General features: G+C 56.0%; 1 protein-coding gene across 2 annotated transcripts in view; it reads left to right on the plus strand.

Annotated features, from left to right (window-relative positions):
• The window catches only part of SLC37A1 (solute carrier family 37 (glucose-6-phosphate transporter), member 1), a 60,079-nt gene that overhangs the window by 40,449 nt on the left and 3,878 nt on the right, over nt 1-15,752 (plus strand). For both annotated transcript variants that reach the window (XM_005885714.2, XM_014532923.1), the window contains 9 exons: nt 1,105-1,142; nt 1,247-1,324; nt 4,159-4,290; nt 7,111-7,201; nt 8,416-8,478; nt 8,983-9,068; nt 10,041-10,089; nt 11,186-11,259; nt 12,932-13,010. In XM_005885714.2, coding sequence (XP_005885776.1) covers nt 1,105-1,142; nt 1,247-1,324; nt 4,159-4,290; nt 7,111-7,201; nt 8,416-8,478; nt 8,983-9,068; nt 10,041-10,089; nt 11,186-11,259; nt 12,932-13,010 — 690 coding nt within the window. The remainder of the gene's footprint in view (nt 1-1,104; nt 1,143-1,246; nt 1,325-4,158; nt 4,291-7,110; nt 7,202-8,415; nt 8,479-8,982; nt 9,069-10,040; nt 10,090-11,185; nt 11,260-12,931; nt 13,011-15,752) is intronic.

Here is a 15,752-nt window from a genome sequence, read left to right on the forward strand (position 1 = left end):
TGTGAAACGGCTCTAGGACGTGTCCCAGCCAAGGGTCGTGTGTGCTAATGTCCCCCAGGCGAAGGCCCGGGAGAAGCCCTCTTGTAGGCACTGGCCAAGCCTCGGGAGCAGGGAGGCCTCCTGGCTGGCGGGGCACTGGGCGGGGCACAGGGTGGCTGCGGAAAACCCCAGGTGAGCTGCTGACATCACTTTAGTGGCGACCACACATGTCAGGTGGGACCAGCAATGCTGTCCCTGCCAACCCCCGTGGGGTGAGCGTGGAGGAGCCTCCAGTCCCTCAGAAAGTGCTCGGCGAGGCCCGGGTCACCCTCTGTGTCACATGGGAAGGAGCTCAGCTGTGGGAACTTTAAAGCCCATTAGCTCAGTTTGCTTCGAGGCAGTTAAACTGTCTCACCAAGTGATTCAAAGACCAGCTTCTGGGTGTGGGGAGGGAGCAAGCTGTTTAAGGGCAGCTTCCGGACTCTGAAGAGATGAGTTTGCTTCCCCCGTGCCCCACAGCTGTGCTGGCCGCTGGTGCCCAAATGCACCAGAGTCATTTCCAAGGCACAGGATGGAAAGTCGAGCTTCCAGCTTTGTTACTCTTTCACGAGTCCTTCCTCCTGGCATTTAGATAAAAGGCACTTTATTGTATATCAAGATGGATGTTTGGTCCCCAGTAATTTTCATTTCTAATTCATTCCATACGCTCAGCAACTCCTCACCCATGTCCCCTGTAACCTTCTATTCTGAAATGCTTTTCCTGTCCTTACATTTCCTCCCTGAAGTCCTCCTTCCGACAAGCTTCACGTGGCTGTCACTGCGGTGTGCGTGCGCTCTGCGTGTCTGGGGTCACACGTGACCTGTTCTCCGTATTGCGCAGCAGGCTTCATGCTCCTGCCGCTCGCATTTGTTGGGGGCGGAGGGCGGGCAGGGGGTGTGGGTTCTCTGTGGGGTGGCCACCTGCTCCCTCACCCCACCAGGCATGCTGCCTCGGGCATTGTCTTTTTTCTGAAATTGCTGCTAATTGAGTAAAAGTATCAGATGGGTCTTGTTTTGGTTTAGTTTTTGTGTTGGAGGACACGCCTGGCCTCGGGTTCACACATGACTGCATGTTTGGTTTTTCAGATCCGAAGGACATCGCCTGCTCGTCCACCCTGGTGGCGGTAAGGACTCACTCTCTGCTCCTTGTATCCCTGCTACAGTGAAGTGAGGTGTCATTTCTGGCTGTGGATTCAGTCCTTGCTCTAACTAGTTTTTCTTCTCCCAGCATTCGAAAAGCTATGAGAATGGCGTGCACAGGTTTCGGCTGCAGAAGCAAGCCCTACCTGATGAGAAGAAGCTGCTGGTGAGTCATCCCTGAGCCGCTTAGCAGGCGGTCAGAGTCGCTGCCTCAGGGACCCGTCCCAGACATCCAGGGTCCTCACAAAACTGGGTCTCGCGTTTCATTAGTAAATCTCAAATTGTCCTTGTTAGGTTTCTTTGGGTAGCAGGCTAAGCTTACTTTACATTTTTAAAATCAAATTTGACAGTCATTCATTCGTTCCGCAAGTATTTGCAGCATTCCGTGTAGCGGGCACTGCTCCAGGTCAGGCTGTGCCGTGAGCATCAGTGACACGTCTTGCTCCTGTGGAACTCCCATTTTGGGGGGCGGGGGGACGGCACCAGCTAAATGCCAGGAAGACGGAGAGCAGGGAGAGGAGCAAGCTCTCCGGTGTCTCTTCTCATAAGGGCACTAATCCCCTCAAGAGGGCTCCCCTCCTGACCAAAGGCCCACCTCCACATACCATCACATCAGAGATTGGGGTTCAACACATGAATTTGGGAGGAACACAAATATTTGGTCCACCCCATCAGGTCTTAATCGATGTCCAAATGGCTCAATTTCTCTTGGATTGTTTTTTCAAACTATGACCTCCTGGTTCATAGAGCGGTGCTCAACCTCTGGGTCACGCCTGCCGGGCCCTCTCCGACTGATTGAAGACTTGCCTTTGCCCTTGATGCAACACCTCGGGCCCCGTGTTCTGATGCAGCTACTCACCAGTAAAGCTGGCCACGTCTTCTGAATAAATGTCACTCTTCCCTTTCCTGGTCCTTCTGTGAAAGTCTGTTTACTAGCCGTCACCAAACAGACAGTTACCTAGTTAGAGGCTGCACCACAGGCAACCTCAGTGCAGACGCCACCAGGCGGTTGTTGGCCCTTTCAGAGGGGCCTCTGAGCACTAACCGGGCCTTGGTCCTCGCCCTATGTTGCAGGAAGAGCTCACACACTGCAGGTGGCTCTGGCGGGCAGGCAGGGTGTCCCCCAAGTTCAGCAGGAAAACCTGGCGTCCCCTTTCCCGGAGTGACCCGGCTCAGACCCACAGGACCTGAGTGGAGTGTTACTCAGCCCCCATCATGACTGCCTTTCAGGCGGCACTGCCTACTTTGTGTTTGTAAACTCCTTGGAGTTCTGCAGCTCTCAGCCGGGACAGTGCCTTGGGCCTGCTGGGGCCTGCTCCTAGGACCCCTGTAATTGTCCGGGAGCAGCCTGTGCCCAGACTGGCGCAGAGCCCCAGGAGACTCAGGGCTCAGCCAGGGTTGAGAACTGTGACTTAGTCTCTTGACCTGGAGAGCTAGCATAATTCTTGAGAGAAAAGTTTACTTCCAAACTCAAGTGGCAGCTCTTCGTGTTCATGTATTTGTATGGAATTGGCCTTAGGAAGACAGTGTGTTTTCACATTGGGGGCTTGTCATCGTCATGCTGAAGCACCACGTGTGCGGTAAACATGACCATGTTTACCCAAAGGCCAGTCCCCTGTGCCACGTCTGCCAGGAAGCCGCTTCCCGGTCCTCGGGATGGCGTCCTGCTGCCCATGCGAGGTGCTGGGCTGAGCCCACGTTGCGGCCATGGCTGGCGCCTGCCCCCCCATTATCCCAATTGTTGTTTTTCGCTAAGTATCGAGAGACCGATATGGCAGTGCATTGTCATCTTTTTGTTTTTAATAAACTGCATTTGTAATCCAACTGGCATAGACTGTAGTGAGATAAATACTTACAGGCTGTGTGATTTTGTGGAAAGTCTGAAATACAGAGAAACATTTTAAGTCCTTGAACTTCATAGTTCAGTCATGAGCAACAGTTTCAGGCCATCTTGCTCGGACTTGGAACCCCATCCCACCTTGGGGACCGCTGTTCTTTGCTTTAATAGTGCAAACTTGTCCTTTAGCAATGTCCAGAATCAAAATTTATAAAATATCAGAATTGGTTTATGCATTTTAAAATAATATTAATTCTGATCATGTTCATCCATTGTGAGCTCCTTAAAAAATGCAGGCTCATAGAAAGCATTTATTGACATTTTCATAAAAATTGCATGTGATTTCACCACTTGATGATAATCATTGCCAGGTTAGAATTTAGCTTCTCTCTATAATACATTATATAGTTACCTTGTTATATCTATACACTAGAGGCCTGGTGCATGAAATTCATGCACAGGTAGGGTCCCTAGGCCTGGCCAGCAATCAGGGTGGATCAGGGCTCTGGCTGCTGGCTGGGGCCTTCCTTCCAACTGCCAGCCAGGGCCTCCCTTCCCTGGCTGCTGGCTGCTGGCTGCTGGCCAGGGCCTTCCTTCATTCCACGCCACCCCATGGTGGTCAGTGCACATCATAGCAAGCAATCGAACTCCCAGTCTCCCGGTCGAACTCCTGAGGGGACACTTTGCATATTAGCCTTTTATATATAAAAATATTTAAACATATATAAATATTCATAATATATGTATATATTCCTTGAGATCATGATAAAATATAATTTTGAGTATTTTTGAGCATATTTCCATGTCATTAAAATCTATAACTTTTTTTTATAACTGCAAGATATATTATTACTATGGATGGACTTAACCAATTTTCCTCAATGGTGGTTGACATTCATTTTATTGTATAAGTAGTTTTCCATCGTCCAAATTATTTTTCACAAACAGATTCCTAGAATGGCTGGGTCAAAAGGTTTTGCATGTTTAGTTAGTGCTTTCTAAAAACACAGGGAAGCTAATGATTCTAAGCAATGACTGCGGTGAGAATGTTCTCCAAGATGCCCTGAGACTCTCAGGAAGCCCTTAGCCATCAGGAACCCTGGCCTCCCTTCGCCAGAGGCATTGACAACCTCTTCTTTCTCTTTCCGATGGGCCCCCTCCAGGACCCAGAGACGCAGTGCTTGCTGCTGTCGGACGGGAAGCGTGCTGTCCATCAGAACCACGTGATCACCCTCCCAGCCGAGGGCGGGGGCAGCATGGCCGCCATCAGCTTCACCGGGGCCTTGAAAATCCCCGTGAGTACCAGCCTGGGGAGACTCCCAAAGAGGGGCGTCTGTGCATGTGGTGGATGAAACTGGCCTTAGAAAAGGCAACTGTGATCAACAGTGCACAGGTCAGAACCTCAGCAGGGCCAGTTCACAGGCAGCCCAGCCCTGAGCAGGGCCGCAGTGTCTGTCTGCCTCACACTATGTTTTTAAAAGTATTTTTGTTTTTGTTTTTAAATATATTTTATTGATTTTTTTACAGAGAGGAAGGGACAGGGATAGAGAGTTAGAAACATTGATGAGAGAGAAACATCGATCAGCTGCCTCCTGCACACCCCCTAACTGGGGATGTGCCCACAACCAAGGTACATGCCCTTGACCAGAATCGAACCTGGGACCCTTGAGTCCACAGGCTGATGCTCTATCCACTGAGCCAAACCAGTCAGGGCTGTTTTAAAACGTTTTGAAATGAGTTGTCTCTACTTAGAAATTCAGAAATTTCATAGACAAACAGGCCTCTCATCGTCCCTTGAAAAACCTGAGTTCCTGGCCCTGCTGGGCCTCCACGCCCTGTGTTCACTCCTCCCTCCCAGCTGCCTGCTGGCCCCTGAGCACCTGAGGTGGCCCCTGGGAGGCACCGGCCCTGCGTTCTGCTCTGCGGGGTGGGCCCGCTCGACTTCCTCACCCATGAAAGTGCTTTAGGAGCCCGGACCTGGTCTCATTGAGCCGTGCTCTACTAGGAAGGAGGGCGAGGGTGCAGACAGAAAGCTGATGGGCCACAGAACCTGGGCTTGTTCTTTGTTTAAAGATGAGGCGAGCTGTGTGCAGGGAGGCAGCTGGTCCTGGCTCTGGGCAGACAGGCATGCGCACTGCCTGCTGGTGGGCCCTGTATGTGACCAGATGTGAAGGAGATTCAGGGAGAAGGTGTTCAAGACAGGACTGGGGGCCCTGGCTGGTTTGGCTCAGTGGACAGAGCGCCAGCCTGTGGACTGAAGGGTCCCTGATTCAGTTCCAGTCAAGGGCACATGCCTGGTTTGCAGGTTCAATCCCCAGTAGGGGGCGTGCAGGAGGCAGCCAATCAATGATTCTCTTTCATCATTGATGTTTCTATCTCTCCCTCTCCCTTCCTCTCTGAAATCAATAAAAATATTTTTTTTTTTAAAAAAAAAGGGCTGGGGGTGGTGTGCAGTGGTGAGATTTCTTGTTGCTTCAGAGTTTTCTGGTATTAAATTCACGGGCTCCTCAGCAGAGAACCGGGGACTGTCAATGGACATGTAGAAGCCGTTTTCTTCTAACACGGTGACCAGAGAGGCGGTGAGGGCACCACAGGAGCAGAAGCAGCAGGAAAAGGGAGAGCGACCCTACCCCAAGGGCCACGACAGCCAGGCCGTGGGGACCACTCTGGAAACTCCTGAGCTGCCGCCCGTGGGCACTCGTACTCACAGGAGCAGGCATGGCTCTCACACGGCCAAGACCAATTCACTGACGCTCGCCCTCCGTGAGAGGGGCAGAGGGACGCAGCCCCGGAGGCCCCTAGTGTGTGTGTGGGGCTGGAGGGGGAAGGGCGCACCCAGAGCGTAGAATCACGCAGTCACAGCCATAAAGGGACTTGGGGGACCCGCTGTGGAACAGATAAGACTGGCTGGGCCCGGAGCTGCTTTCAGTCAAGGGCGCTGCAGCCCAGCCTGGCCGCCCGCCATTGAGAGAGAGAGAGCTCTGAGCTGGCCTGTAGGAAACACTGGTTTTAAATAGAAAGTTATTTTTAAAATTGTCTTGTTAACACTAGTAACCTTTCTGTTGTACCTTATTGTGTAGCTGCCTCGAATACTTTCTGAAAGTGGGGTACACACTAGTTAAGAAATGCAAGTGGGGTTGTGCAGAGAGCAGGCTGAGAGCCCCGGCCAGGCTCACCCCGGCCCTGCCTCCGAGGAGCTGGGTGTCCCAGCAAGTGTCAGCCACTCGGAGCCCCCACTCCCTCATCCGTCACTCGGCTCAGTGCCTGGTGTCATGCTCACTGCTGTTCAAGGATTGAAGGAGGTCACTTAATTAGAGCTCTGAGCACAACGCCAGCTACATGGTGAGGATGCAGTGAATCACACACACCCTCCCGCTGGGGTACCCCCTGTGCAAGCATCAGCTCCTGAACACGGAGCTCCTGGAGGAGCCCAGGACGTAGAGGAGTCCTCTGGTCACTGCATAGACGGCGTGTGCTTGCCTCGCTGTGGTGGGGCCTGGCTCACAGGCACCCACTCTTTCTAAAGGAGACCTCCAGAGACCACAGACAGGCATTGTCCGTTAGCCATCAAACTCCAACCCTCGTTTCCTCATGAAGATCTGTGTTGCTCTTCTGGGTGTTCCCCAGCACCCACAGTCTGGGTGCAGGCAGGGCGCAGCAGCCCCCATCCCTTAGAGAATGGACACATGTTCTGTGTTCCCCGTCACTGTATAAGGTGCGGTGGTTTTGAGTTTTGGTTTCAGGGGAGAAAGAAATAGCCATGAAATACTCAGTAACCAGATGACTCTCCGCTTCGTCCTGAACTCCTTCAGTAGCTAAATGCTCAGAGCGAAGTGGTGTGAGGGTCACATCAGTTCGTATTGTCACTGACTGAGCTGATGTAAAGACGGGTTTCTTCTTAAAGGGCAGCCGTGAGCTGTAGGAGCCTGCGGGAGTTGTCCAGGACCCGCATCCCAGGCATCCTGTGCAGCCACACTGCCCCTCTCCCCGCCACCGGAGGTGCCAGCCCAGACCAGAGCTGTGGTCTATGGGCGTCGGGGAACTTGGGGCGCGGTAGCCTATTGAAGTGAACGCAGTGAGGGCACCTTTGGCATAAGCCGCTCGCTCTCTTTCAGGGTGTGGTCGAGTTCTCCCTGTGTCTGCTCTTTGCAAAGCTGGTCAGCTACACGTTCCTCTTCTGGCTGCCTCTCTACATCACAAGTGTCGGTGAGTGCCTGCGGCTGGAAGCACAGGCATTAGGTTCTGTGCGGAGGCTGGGATCCGAACTCCCTTCAGCTGCTGGTCCCTTGGACTTGGAAAGCAGAGGCTCATGATGCGTGAGGATGTGAGAGACACACTTTTGAACCCAGCGACATGAGTAGTGGACGCGTATAGACAAAAAGGCAGTTGGGCTGGGCACGTTCTATTGCCATGGTCTTAACCTCGATGGGGTTAAAGGGCTGACATGTCCGTCCCAGCTGTGGCTGATGGTTCCACGGGGTCTCCCTGTCCCAGGGCAGCCTGTGTTTAAATCTAGTTCCATCAGACGCTGGGCCACAGCAGGTGGCGAGCAGGAGCGGAGGCCCTGGGGAGCTGAGATAATAAGTGTTTGATGGTCTGACCTGGAAATTGCTTCCTGGGGACGAGCTCCAATTTGAGGGAAGAGCAGGTAGTTTGTCTTATTTCCCAAGTCCAGCAGGGCTGACGCTGTAGGTGGTGACAGGACATACCAGCTCCGTAGCAGCGTGCACGCCCGTGTGTGACCATGACAGGAAAGGCAAGAGGGGTCCAGACGTTCCTAAGAGAAAAGGTCCTGCATCCAGGGGCTGCAGCCTCGGCTGAAAGGGGATGAGGATGGTCAGGACGGGATGGTCGGGGTGGGATGGTCAGGGAAGGACGGTCAAGTAGGACCCAGAACTTCTGGGTGTCCCCCTGAGAGGTGGGGAGATGGCGGCTCTGCTGAATGGACAGGGAGGAGAAATGTGGAATGTGGGTTTGCAGGGTGCAGACCGCATGTTCCCAGGGTCATGAGGACAAGCGGACGTGGCCTGAGCCCGAGCAGGAGGGCTGACTGTCACAGGAGGGAGGCTGAGGGGACAGTGAGGGGACCGGCATGTCTGCAGGGGCGGGGTCTGTGGGGCACAGGGAAAGCAGTAAAGAGCTCGGGGATCCTTCCCTGTCTAGCGGCCCCACTTCTGTCCTGTGCTGCGTGGAACCCTGGCGACACTGAACCAAAGTGGGAGCCAGTGAGACTCAGCAGGACCAGTGCTCACTGGGGGGCTAGTGTCTGGTTCTCACCTTTCTGTGTGTCCACCGCATGCTGGGCTGCTTGCTTTCCTCCATCGGAGTTAGCTGGCTGCTCCTCGGTGTGCATCATGCTTAGGAAACAAAAGGGTGTGGTGTGAGGACCTTCCTCACAGCGACGCCCTTCGGTCTAACAGATCACCTGGACGCCAAGGAGGCGGGCGAGCTGTCCACCTTGTTTGACGTGGGCGGGATCTTCGGTGAGTCCATCACCCCCAGCTCCGTGCGTACAAACAGTGGCACATGAGCACCCAGGGCCCGGGACCTCTTAGAGCTGGCTTACCCCTGAGAGGACGATGTGCCCCCTGGGTACCACCTGCGTGGGCACATCCCCTCCCGTGTCCTGGCTCTGCCTCTGCACCTGAGCTCTGTCAGAGACGGGTGCCCAGCAGGCGGCAAGCGGGTGGTGTTAGTATCCTGACGGGGGAGGCGGGACAGGGGCTTTCAGGGCCTAAAGCAAACCCGAGGCTCCCTCGTTGTCTCGCTGGGAGGGGCCTCCGGGGCACTCGTGTCTGACCACAAGCACATCGGCCTGTTGGGAGGTCAGGCATCGCTGAGCGGCTTCCTGCTAACGGGGACGTGAACGGGGACTTGGGAGAGGACGTCACTGCCTTCTCGCCCCTGTGACTATATGTATATCCTGCTTCCTCTCCATGGGGCCTCGCCCAGGGAGGCAGCCCTCAGCACCACCCTCTGCCTGGCAGGTGGGATCCTGGCAGGCGTCATCTCGGATCGGCTGGAGAAGAGGGCCTCCACCTGCGGGCTGATGCTGCTGCTCGCGGCCCCGACGGTGAGCTGCCCACCGCTGCCTCCCTCTGTCCTCCACCAGCCAGCACTCTCCCGCCCGGCCCAGGCTCGATCCCTCCATGGCTCAGACCTCCCTCAGCAAACCCCGTGGGAGCCCCGGCCTCCCCCGCCCACTGCACATGGGCCCTCCCTGCTTCCTCCCCCGCTTCCTCCCCCAGGACTCCCACTGATCCTTCAGGATCCCTGGTGCCATCCCCACCTCCCCTCAGCGCTGACCCCGCCCATCATGTTCACAGCGGGTCGCACTGTTTTTGGTATTCAGTGGAGCTGGACCTTGGCAGGGGACTTTCCGCTCTGCAGCTCGGTTCCTTTTCTGCAAAGTGAGGAGACCGCAGCAGCACCTCACATTGTCAGTGTAAGGGCTAAAGGAACACTGTACCGTGACTGTCTTTACAACACGTTACATGTAACATTATTACTCCCCAGCTGGCATCGTCGTTATCTGGTCTGCCACTCGGCTGGGCTGTGACTGTCCCCAGACCCAGCCTACTTTTCTGCCATCTTGGGTGGTGGGCACTGCCCAGCACAGACATTCGAAGAACCTTCACTAAGGAACTGACTGTGTGTGGCCCCCAGGCCTTGGGCCCCCCCTTCCCCAGTGCAGCTGTGGGGTCAGTGGTTAGACTCCAGGAGAACTGTCCCAACCCAGTCCTTCTGGCCAGGAGCTCAGAGAAGGAAGCACCGCAGGGTCCCCCAGCTCAGGGCCCCCAGCTCAGCGAGCACAACCGGGACCCGTGTGTCAGGGACAAGGCCAGCGGCTTCTGTGCTGGGTCCTCCACAGACGCCTGCCTTCAGCCCACCCGGCCAGGGAGCAGGGCCTCCGTTCTGTTAGGGCTGCCCCTGTCTGGTTGGCTCCTGAGAGCCACCTGCCTGGCTTCTCGGAAGCACAGACTCCAGGGCACTCTCTCGGCCACTTGTCGTAACCCACTGTTACCCTGTTTCCGCCCGTTCACAGCTCTACATCTTCTCCACCATCAGCAAAATGGGGCTGGAAGCCACCATCGGTGAGTCCACGGGCCCTGCTTTTCCTTCACACACGTCTGTTGACCCCACAGCTTGGTGAAATGAAATGAAAAATTAACAAAGGAGCATTCAGCTGGTGTAACGAGCACTTGGCGAGGCTGAAATAGTCCCCGTGACCCTCTTTGGGTGGGACGTTGGGAGAGGCCCACAGGACTCCTGCTCCCAGGCACCAGGCCTGCCCATGTGCAGGCTGAGAGCCAGTGTGGGAGCGGGCAGGCCACCTGCCTCGGGCCTTAGGTTCCCAGTGGCCAGGAGCCACTCAGAGGCCAGATGTCACCTGCACCCCAGCAGGTGAGAGCAGGCAGCAGAGCAGGGCAGGCCCCAGCCTTCCTCCCAGCGGGCTCCTGTCACTGCCACTCTCGGGCAGTTGCGTAACCCTGAGGACTGTTTTTAACTCGCACTGCCAACTCATGGCTCTGACACCTAGAAATATTGTTTCCATCCTAACAAGCCAGCAGTGGGAAGGGCAGGGATGAAGGCTGTGTGATCCCACGGAAAGTTACGGGGAGGCAGGTTGCTAATGGGGGGATATCACGGAGGCTGCTGCTACCTGGTCCGAACGCGTCTGCACAGAGGAATGTGAACTAGAGGGCGGTTTAGGAAGTAACTGCGTTTCAGAAACAGGCACCGTGGTACCACGGGGACCAGCATGTGGGTGCAGGGAGGCCTGCCGCTGCAGATAAGGCGGTGGCTGCTGGTGGCCAACAGACCACAGGGCCATTTGCTATCCCGGGGCCGTATGGTCACGTGTGTACTTGGAGCCCCGGGTTCTCGCCCCCTCGGTGTGTCAGCAGCTGCTGTCCATTGAGGTGGAAGAACGAAATTCCGTGTCCGAGCACAGCCTGACTCTTGGGAAAGTGGCTGGACTTGCCAAGCACATCCCGGGGCAACTCTGAAGGAGGTGTTTATGACGATGGCCCTGGCAGCCCCCCGCCCTGGATGTGTGGGCCACCTTCCCAGCATCCCACTGGGGCAGGACCCCTTTGTGATGCCAAGCTTCCTACTTAGGGTTTGGTGAGACTCTCCCAGGGGCCCAGTTCTGCTCCCTAAATCCCCTGTGGTTTCTGGTTTCCACAGCCATGCTGCTGCTCTGCGGGGCCCTGGTCAGCGGGCCATACGCGCTGATCACCACCGCCGTCTCCGCAGACCTGGTGAGTGGGCGCGTCTCAGCGCAGAGCCGGGGGACAGGAGGGCAAGTGCTGGCCGAGGTGGTCACCTCTTCCATCCCTGACAACAGTGGTCTCCATTAGTACCATGCTGTGTTTAAAAAGCACTTAAAAGAATTTTTTTCATTGATGTCAGAGAGGAAGGGAGAAGGAAAGAGAGAGAGAAACATCAATGATGAGAGAGAATCATTGATTGGCTGCCTCCTGCACGACCCCCCCCCCCCACCAGGGATTGAGCCCGCAACCTGGGCATGTGCCCTGACTGGGAATCAAACTGTGACCTCCTGGTTCATAGGTCGACACTCAACCCCTGAGCCATTGTGCCAGGCTAGAAGCACTTTTTTTAAATGACCAGTATCTATCCATTTGAGTTATCTGAGCAAATGAGGGGAGATTGTAGCCCCCATTCTATAGACGAGGAGGCTGAGGTGAGTCCAGTGTTCTGGCTCACCCCTCTGTGCTGGCCTCGCAGGCCGTGGGACTGTACACCCAGAGCCTGCCCTGGGGCCGCGGCAGTGAGGCCCACTCCTCCCGGGTTCGGCCCAGTCTGGGTGACCACCCTGTGCCCGACCCTCCACTGGTGTGGGGCCCCAGCCCTGGGAGGACATGTTCTAGACAGGAAGCCACCGTGGTAAAGAGGCAGTTCCTGTGCAGGACGGTAGATGTCAATGCCACGGTGGCAGGAACCACCCTCGGCCTTGGGACCCCCAGGGACCACTGACCGTCTTCCTGGAGAAGGGCCTGCTGCCCAGGCGACAGGTGACTCCCGATCCCGGAGACCCCAGTCCAACCCGAGGAGGCAGGCCATTCCCACCTACAACGTAGAGGACAGACATGTCACACGGTATCATATGTCGGCACCTGAAGGGAGCGTGGCACTAAAATACAAAATACCTTTTAAAAGTAGTTCCCTGTATAGATAAATGGGGAGAAGATACGTGTGCCAAACTCTGCCCTCCAAGAGGAAGCGAGCCTCCCGCTCCTCGGTGTGGGTTGTCTGCCACCTCCTTCCACAGGGGGCAGGTGGGACAGGAAGGTAATGTGACTCAGGGATTCCTGACAGACCCGACCTCTGCCAGGGGTCAAGGTCAATGGCAACAGTGATAAGCCATGTCAACACGTGTGCCCTTGATATGAAGGCCGAAAACGGCACTTATCCTCTAGTTTTTCTCCCCCAAACCCACTCCCCATCTAATCGTGAGGAAAACATCCGACAGATCCCAGCAGAGGGGCCTCCTACTCCTCACAGCTGTCGGGGTCACCAGGAACAAGGGAAGCCTGGAACCCGTCACAGCCAACACGATGACTCAATGTCATGTGGGCTCCTGGACGGGAACCTGGGACAGAAAGAGATTAAACGTCCGATAAAAAACCAGTGCTACCCAAATAACGTATAGATTTTAGTGAATGCCGTACTGGGTGGTGAATTATAACAGATGTAGCATAACCGTGTAAGGAATGAACACAGGGGAAGTGGGTGCAGGACTTACAGCCACTCGAAACCTTGTCAGTCTTTCCAAGATGGGCTCTAAGGGCAGATGCCCACGCTCAGAACTGCTCTGCAGAGTTCTTGTGTAGGTTGCCCTGTGGAAGGCTGGGCTCCTTTCTCCCCCCGAGGCCCCTGGGACGAGCTTCACACCGATTTCCCTCTCTTCAGGGGACTCACAAGAGTCTGAAAGGAAACTCCCACGCCCTCGCCACCGTGACCGCCATCATCGACGGAACCGGGTCTGTAGGTACGTGGGTATTTTTAGCTCTAAATTTAATTGTCACAGGGGAACCGCACCATCACGTCCTAATTAACAGATGCCACGATTCCAATTGCTTTGGTGATGTTGGGATCAGCCGGCCTTCTTAAAATATGAGCAGAGCAGAAGCGCGTGCAAGCCCAGGGGACCAGGGGGTGGGCACAGTCTGTCCTCTTTGGCCGGATGGTTCCGGAGACGACATGGGCGTGAGGCTGGTTGGACCTCTTCGTCAGTGTGAAAGAACCCAGGGTTTCATAAAGCCGCCTGTCGGCAAACTCCGGCCCGGCCCGCGGCCCACTGGCCCAGTGATGTGTCGCTGTCATCTCCAGAACAGAATCTATGGGAATGGAAATGGCAGGAAAAATAACAGGTCCCAAAGCGTGCCGGATTCCAGTGTGAGCAGCCTTGCTGAGGTTCTGGGAGAGCGTTCAGTAGCATATTCTGAAGGACAGAAAGGTGGTCAAGTACGAAACTCATCCTCAGAGAGGGGCAGGTGGGCACCGGAAACCACCAGCCTGTTCTTACCAGCCAGTCCGAAGGCTGGCAGCAGCAGGCCATGTCCTTGCCCTCCTGGAGCTTTCATGTGCACTGTGACCGCTCCCTGCAGAGCCACCTGTGCGGGCCCTTGGCCGCCCGTTGTCTAGGAGCTCGGGCTCAAGCTTCTGCGCTCCCCAGGGTCATAGCAGCCCCGTTTTTGTCCTCATTGTTGGTGCCTTCATTTTGCTGGATCTGGGGGTGGCTTTGAATTTGCTGGATGGGGCTAGTGCCCACCTCTCTGATGTTTGTTTTAAAGTGAGACCATCCCTTTTAGGGCATCTCTCGGGCCTGCAGACATGTCCAGGAAAGGGAGGTGGGTGCTCTGCCCCCTGGTGTCTGCAGGCAGCTCGACTCCCCACGTGGAGCAGGCCCGCTCTCCCCGGCTCACGTGGCCCACGAGAAACTTCCACAGCTGGAAGTCACGCTCACGGGAAGTCGGGCTATGATGCACTGGGACTGGCAGCCTGCGCCCCGCCTCCCGTCCCGGAGGCCTTGGTGTGAGTCCGTCGACTCCCATTGTGAGCCGCTGTTAGAGGCCATCACAGCTGCTGGCAGCACCGGTTGCTGCCAGAAAGCAAGGGTGGGGCTCAAAAAGAGGGAAGAATGAATGAGGAGAAAAACACATCTTGATGTTCTCAAAACAAGAGGGAAGCAGGGGTACCTGCCTCAGAGGGAGTCGCTGCATCTGTAAAGGGGCCGCGCTGAGCTGTGTGGGAGAAACCCAAGCGCAGCTCTGAACCCCTCGACCTCACGGAGGACGAAAGAGGGCACCCGAACCACGAGTGACCCCTCCACTGACCCCAGCACTCGCTGACGTGGTGGACGGTTGCGCCCACACGCACAGGCCTGGCAGGAACCCGGACCTCCAGGCTCTGCCGCTCCAGTGCACAGGCCCCGAGGGTGCGGTCGCCATGGAAACCGCACACGCTTGTCCAGGTGTCTCCCTCATTATTTCTCTCCGGAAGTGCTGCCCAACGTGGCAGAAGCAGAGAAAGGCTGGAGGGGAAATGCCCGCCGGCAAGGCCACGGTGTCCGAGTTCTGCCACGTGGAGAGTCTGTCGACACGGAGTTTGAGGCGGAAGCGTCCCGTGTCCCACGGAGGAGTCCACGGTGGTGCTTCGCCCCGGCCTTCGTGTCTGGCCGTGGATTTCCCCATGGGCTCACATCTGCATCTCTGAGGCCTCTCTTCACCCGCTGTGCCCTGGGCACCGGGGGCCCTCGTCGCTGGCACAGGGGGCTGTTTGTTTTTGTTACGTTTTTTTCTGCTATTTTCTGTGGGGTTTTTCTGGAGAACTTACTCTTCAGATGTTGAACTTTCTGGATTGATCTTCCATTTCCTTTTCTTCCTTTCTTTCCTTCCCACCTGTACCGTGTTTTTCTTCTTTCTCGGAGGCGTCTTGACGGTCCGACCTCTAGTGACCTTTTCCCTCTGGCTCGCATAGTGTTAATATTCGTTAGGTTCGCCTGCCCTTCGGTGCGGCCTCCTCTTATCTCCTGGCTGCTGTTAGACCGAGTCATGTGAAATCGCCGACACCGACCCGGTTTTCAGACACAGAAGTGGAAGTTCCGGATGGTTCCGCCTCGTTGTCCGTTAGCTCTGAGGGGATTACACTCCTGGAGTTTTCTTCTCCCCAGTCTGGGCCTTTCCTGCTTATTTGCTTTCGCTGAGGTTCCTCAGGTACCGGCGGATCCTGGCCGGCCCTTCATGCTCGTTCTTCAGGATGAGCCGCTGAGCATCTATTAGAAACCCTGCTGCAGGGGAGGCGTGTCGCTGCTGGTGCTCAGGGTCGTGGGTCCGCCTGGAATCTGGAGGAGATGCCCCCAGTGCCCAGGGGGAGGAGGGGGCATTGGCTACCAGCATTCTGCTGTGTGTGGGAGGGCAGGCGGCGGCTTGGCAACGCTGGTGGCCTCCCCCGCATTCCCCTGTGCTTGGCTGCTGACTCATCCTTGCCCTACACTGGCCTTGGTGTCCCGGAGCCCAGAGCCTCTGGTGCAGATTCTCCAAAGGTTAAGCTGTGCTCGCCTGCAGGAGGGCGGGTATTGGGGGAGGGGGGTGTTCACTGGAGTATTGATGTTGGGGAGGAGAAACCTGGGATGGGGGGTGGAGGGACATAGGGAACAGTGCTTTAGACAAGACCACAGCCAACTCCCCTCTCCTCCCCCGCCACCTCCCCCTCCCACCCTCTGCTCCTC

Source organism: Myotis brandtii, unplaced genomic scaffold (assembly GCF_000412655.1).
Source record: "Myotis brandtii unplaced genomic scaffold, ASM41265v1 scaffold923, whole genome shotgun sequence".
In the NCBI taxonomy this organism is placed as follows: domain Eukaryota; kingdom Metazoa; phylum Chordata; class Mammalia; order Chiroptera; family Vespertilionidae; genus Myotis; species Myotis brandtii.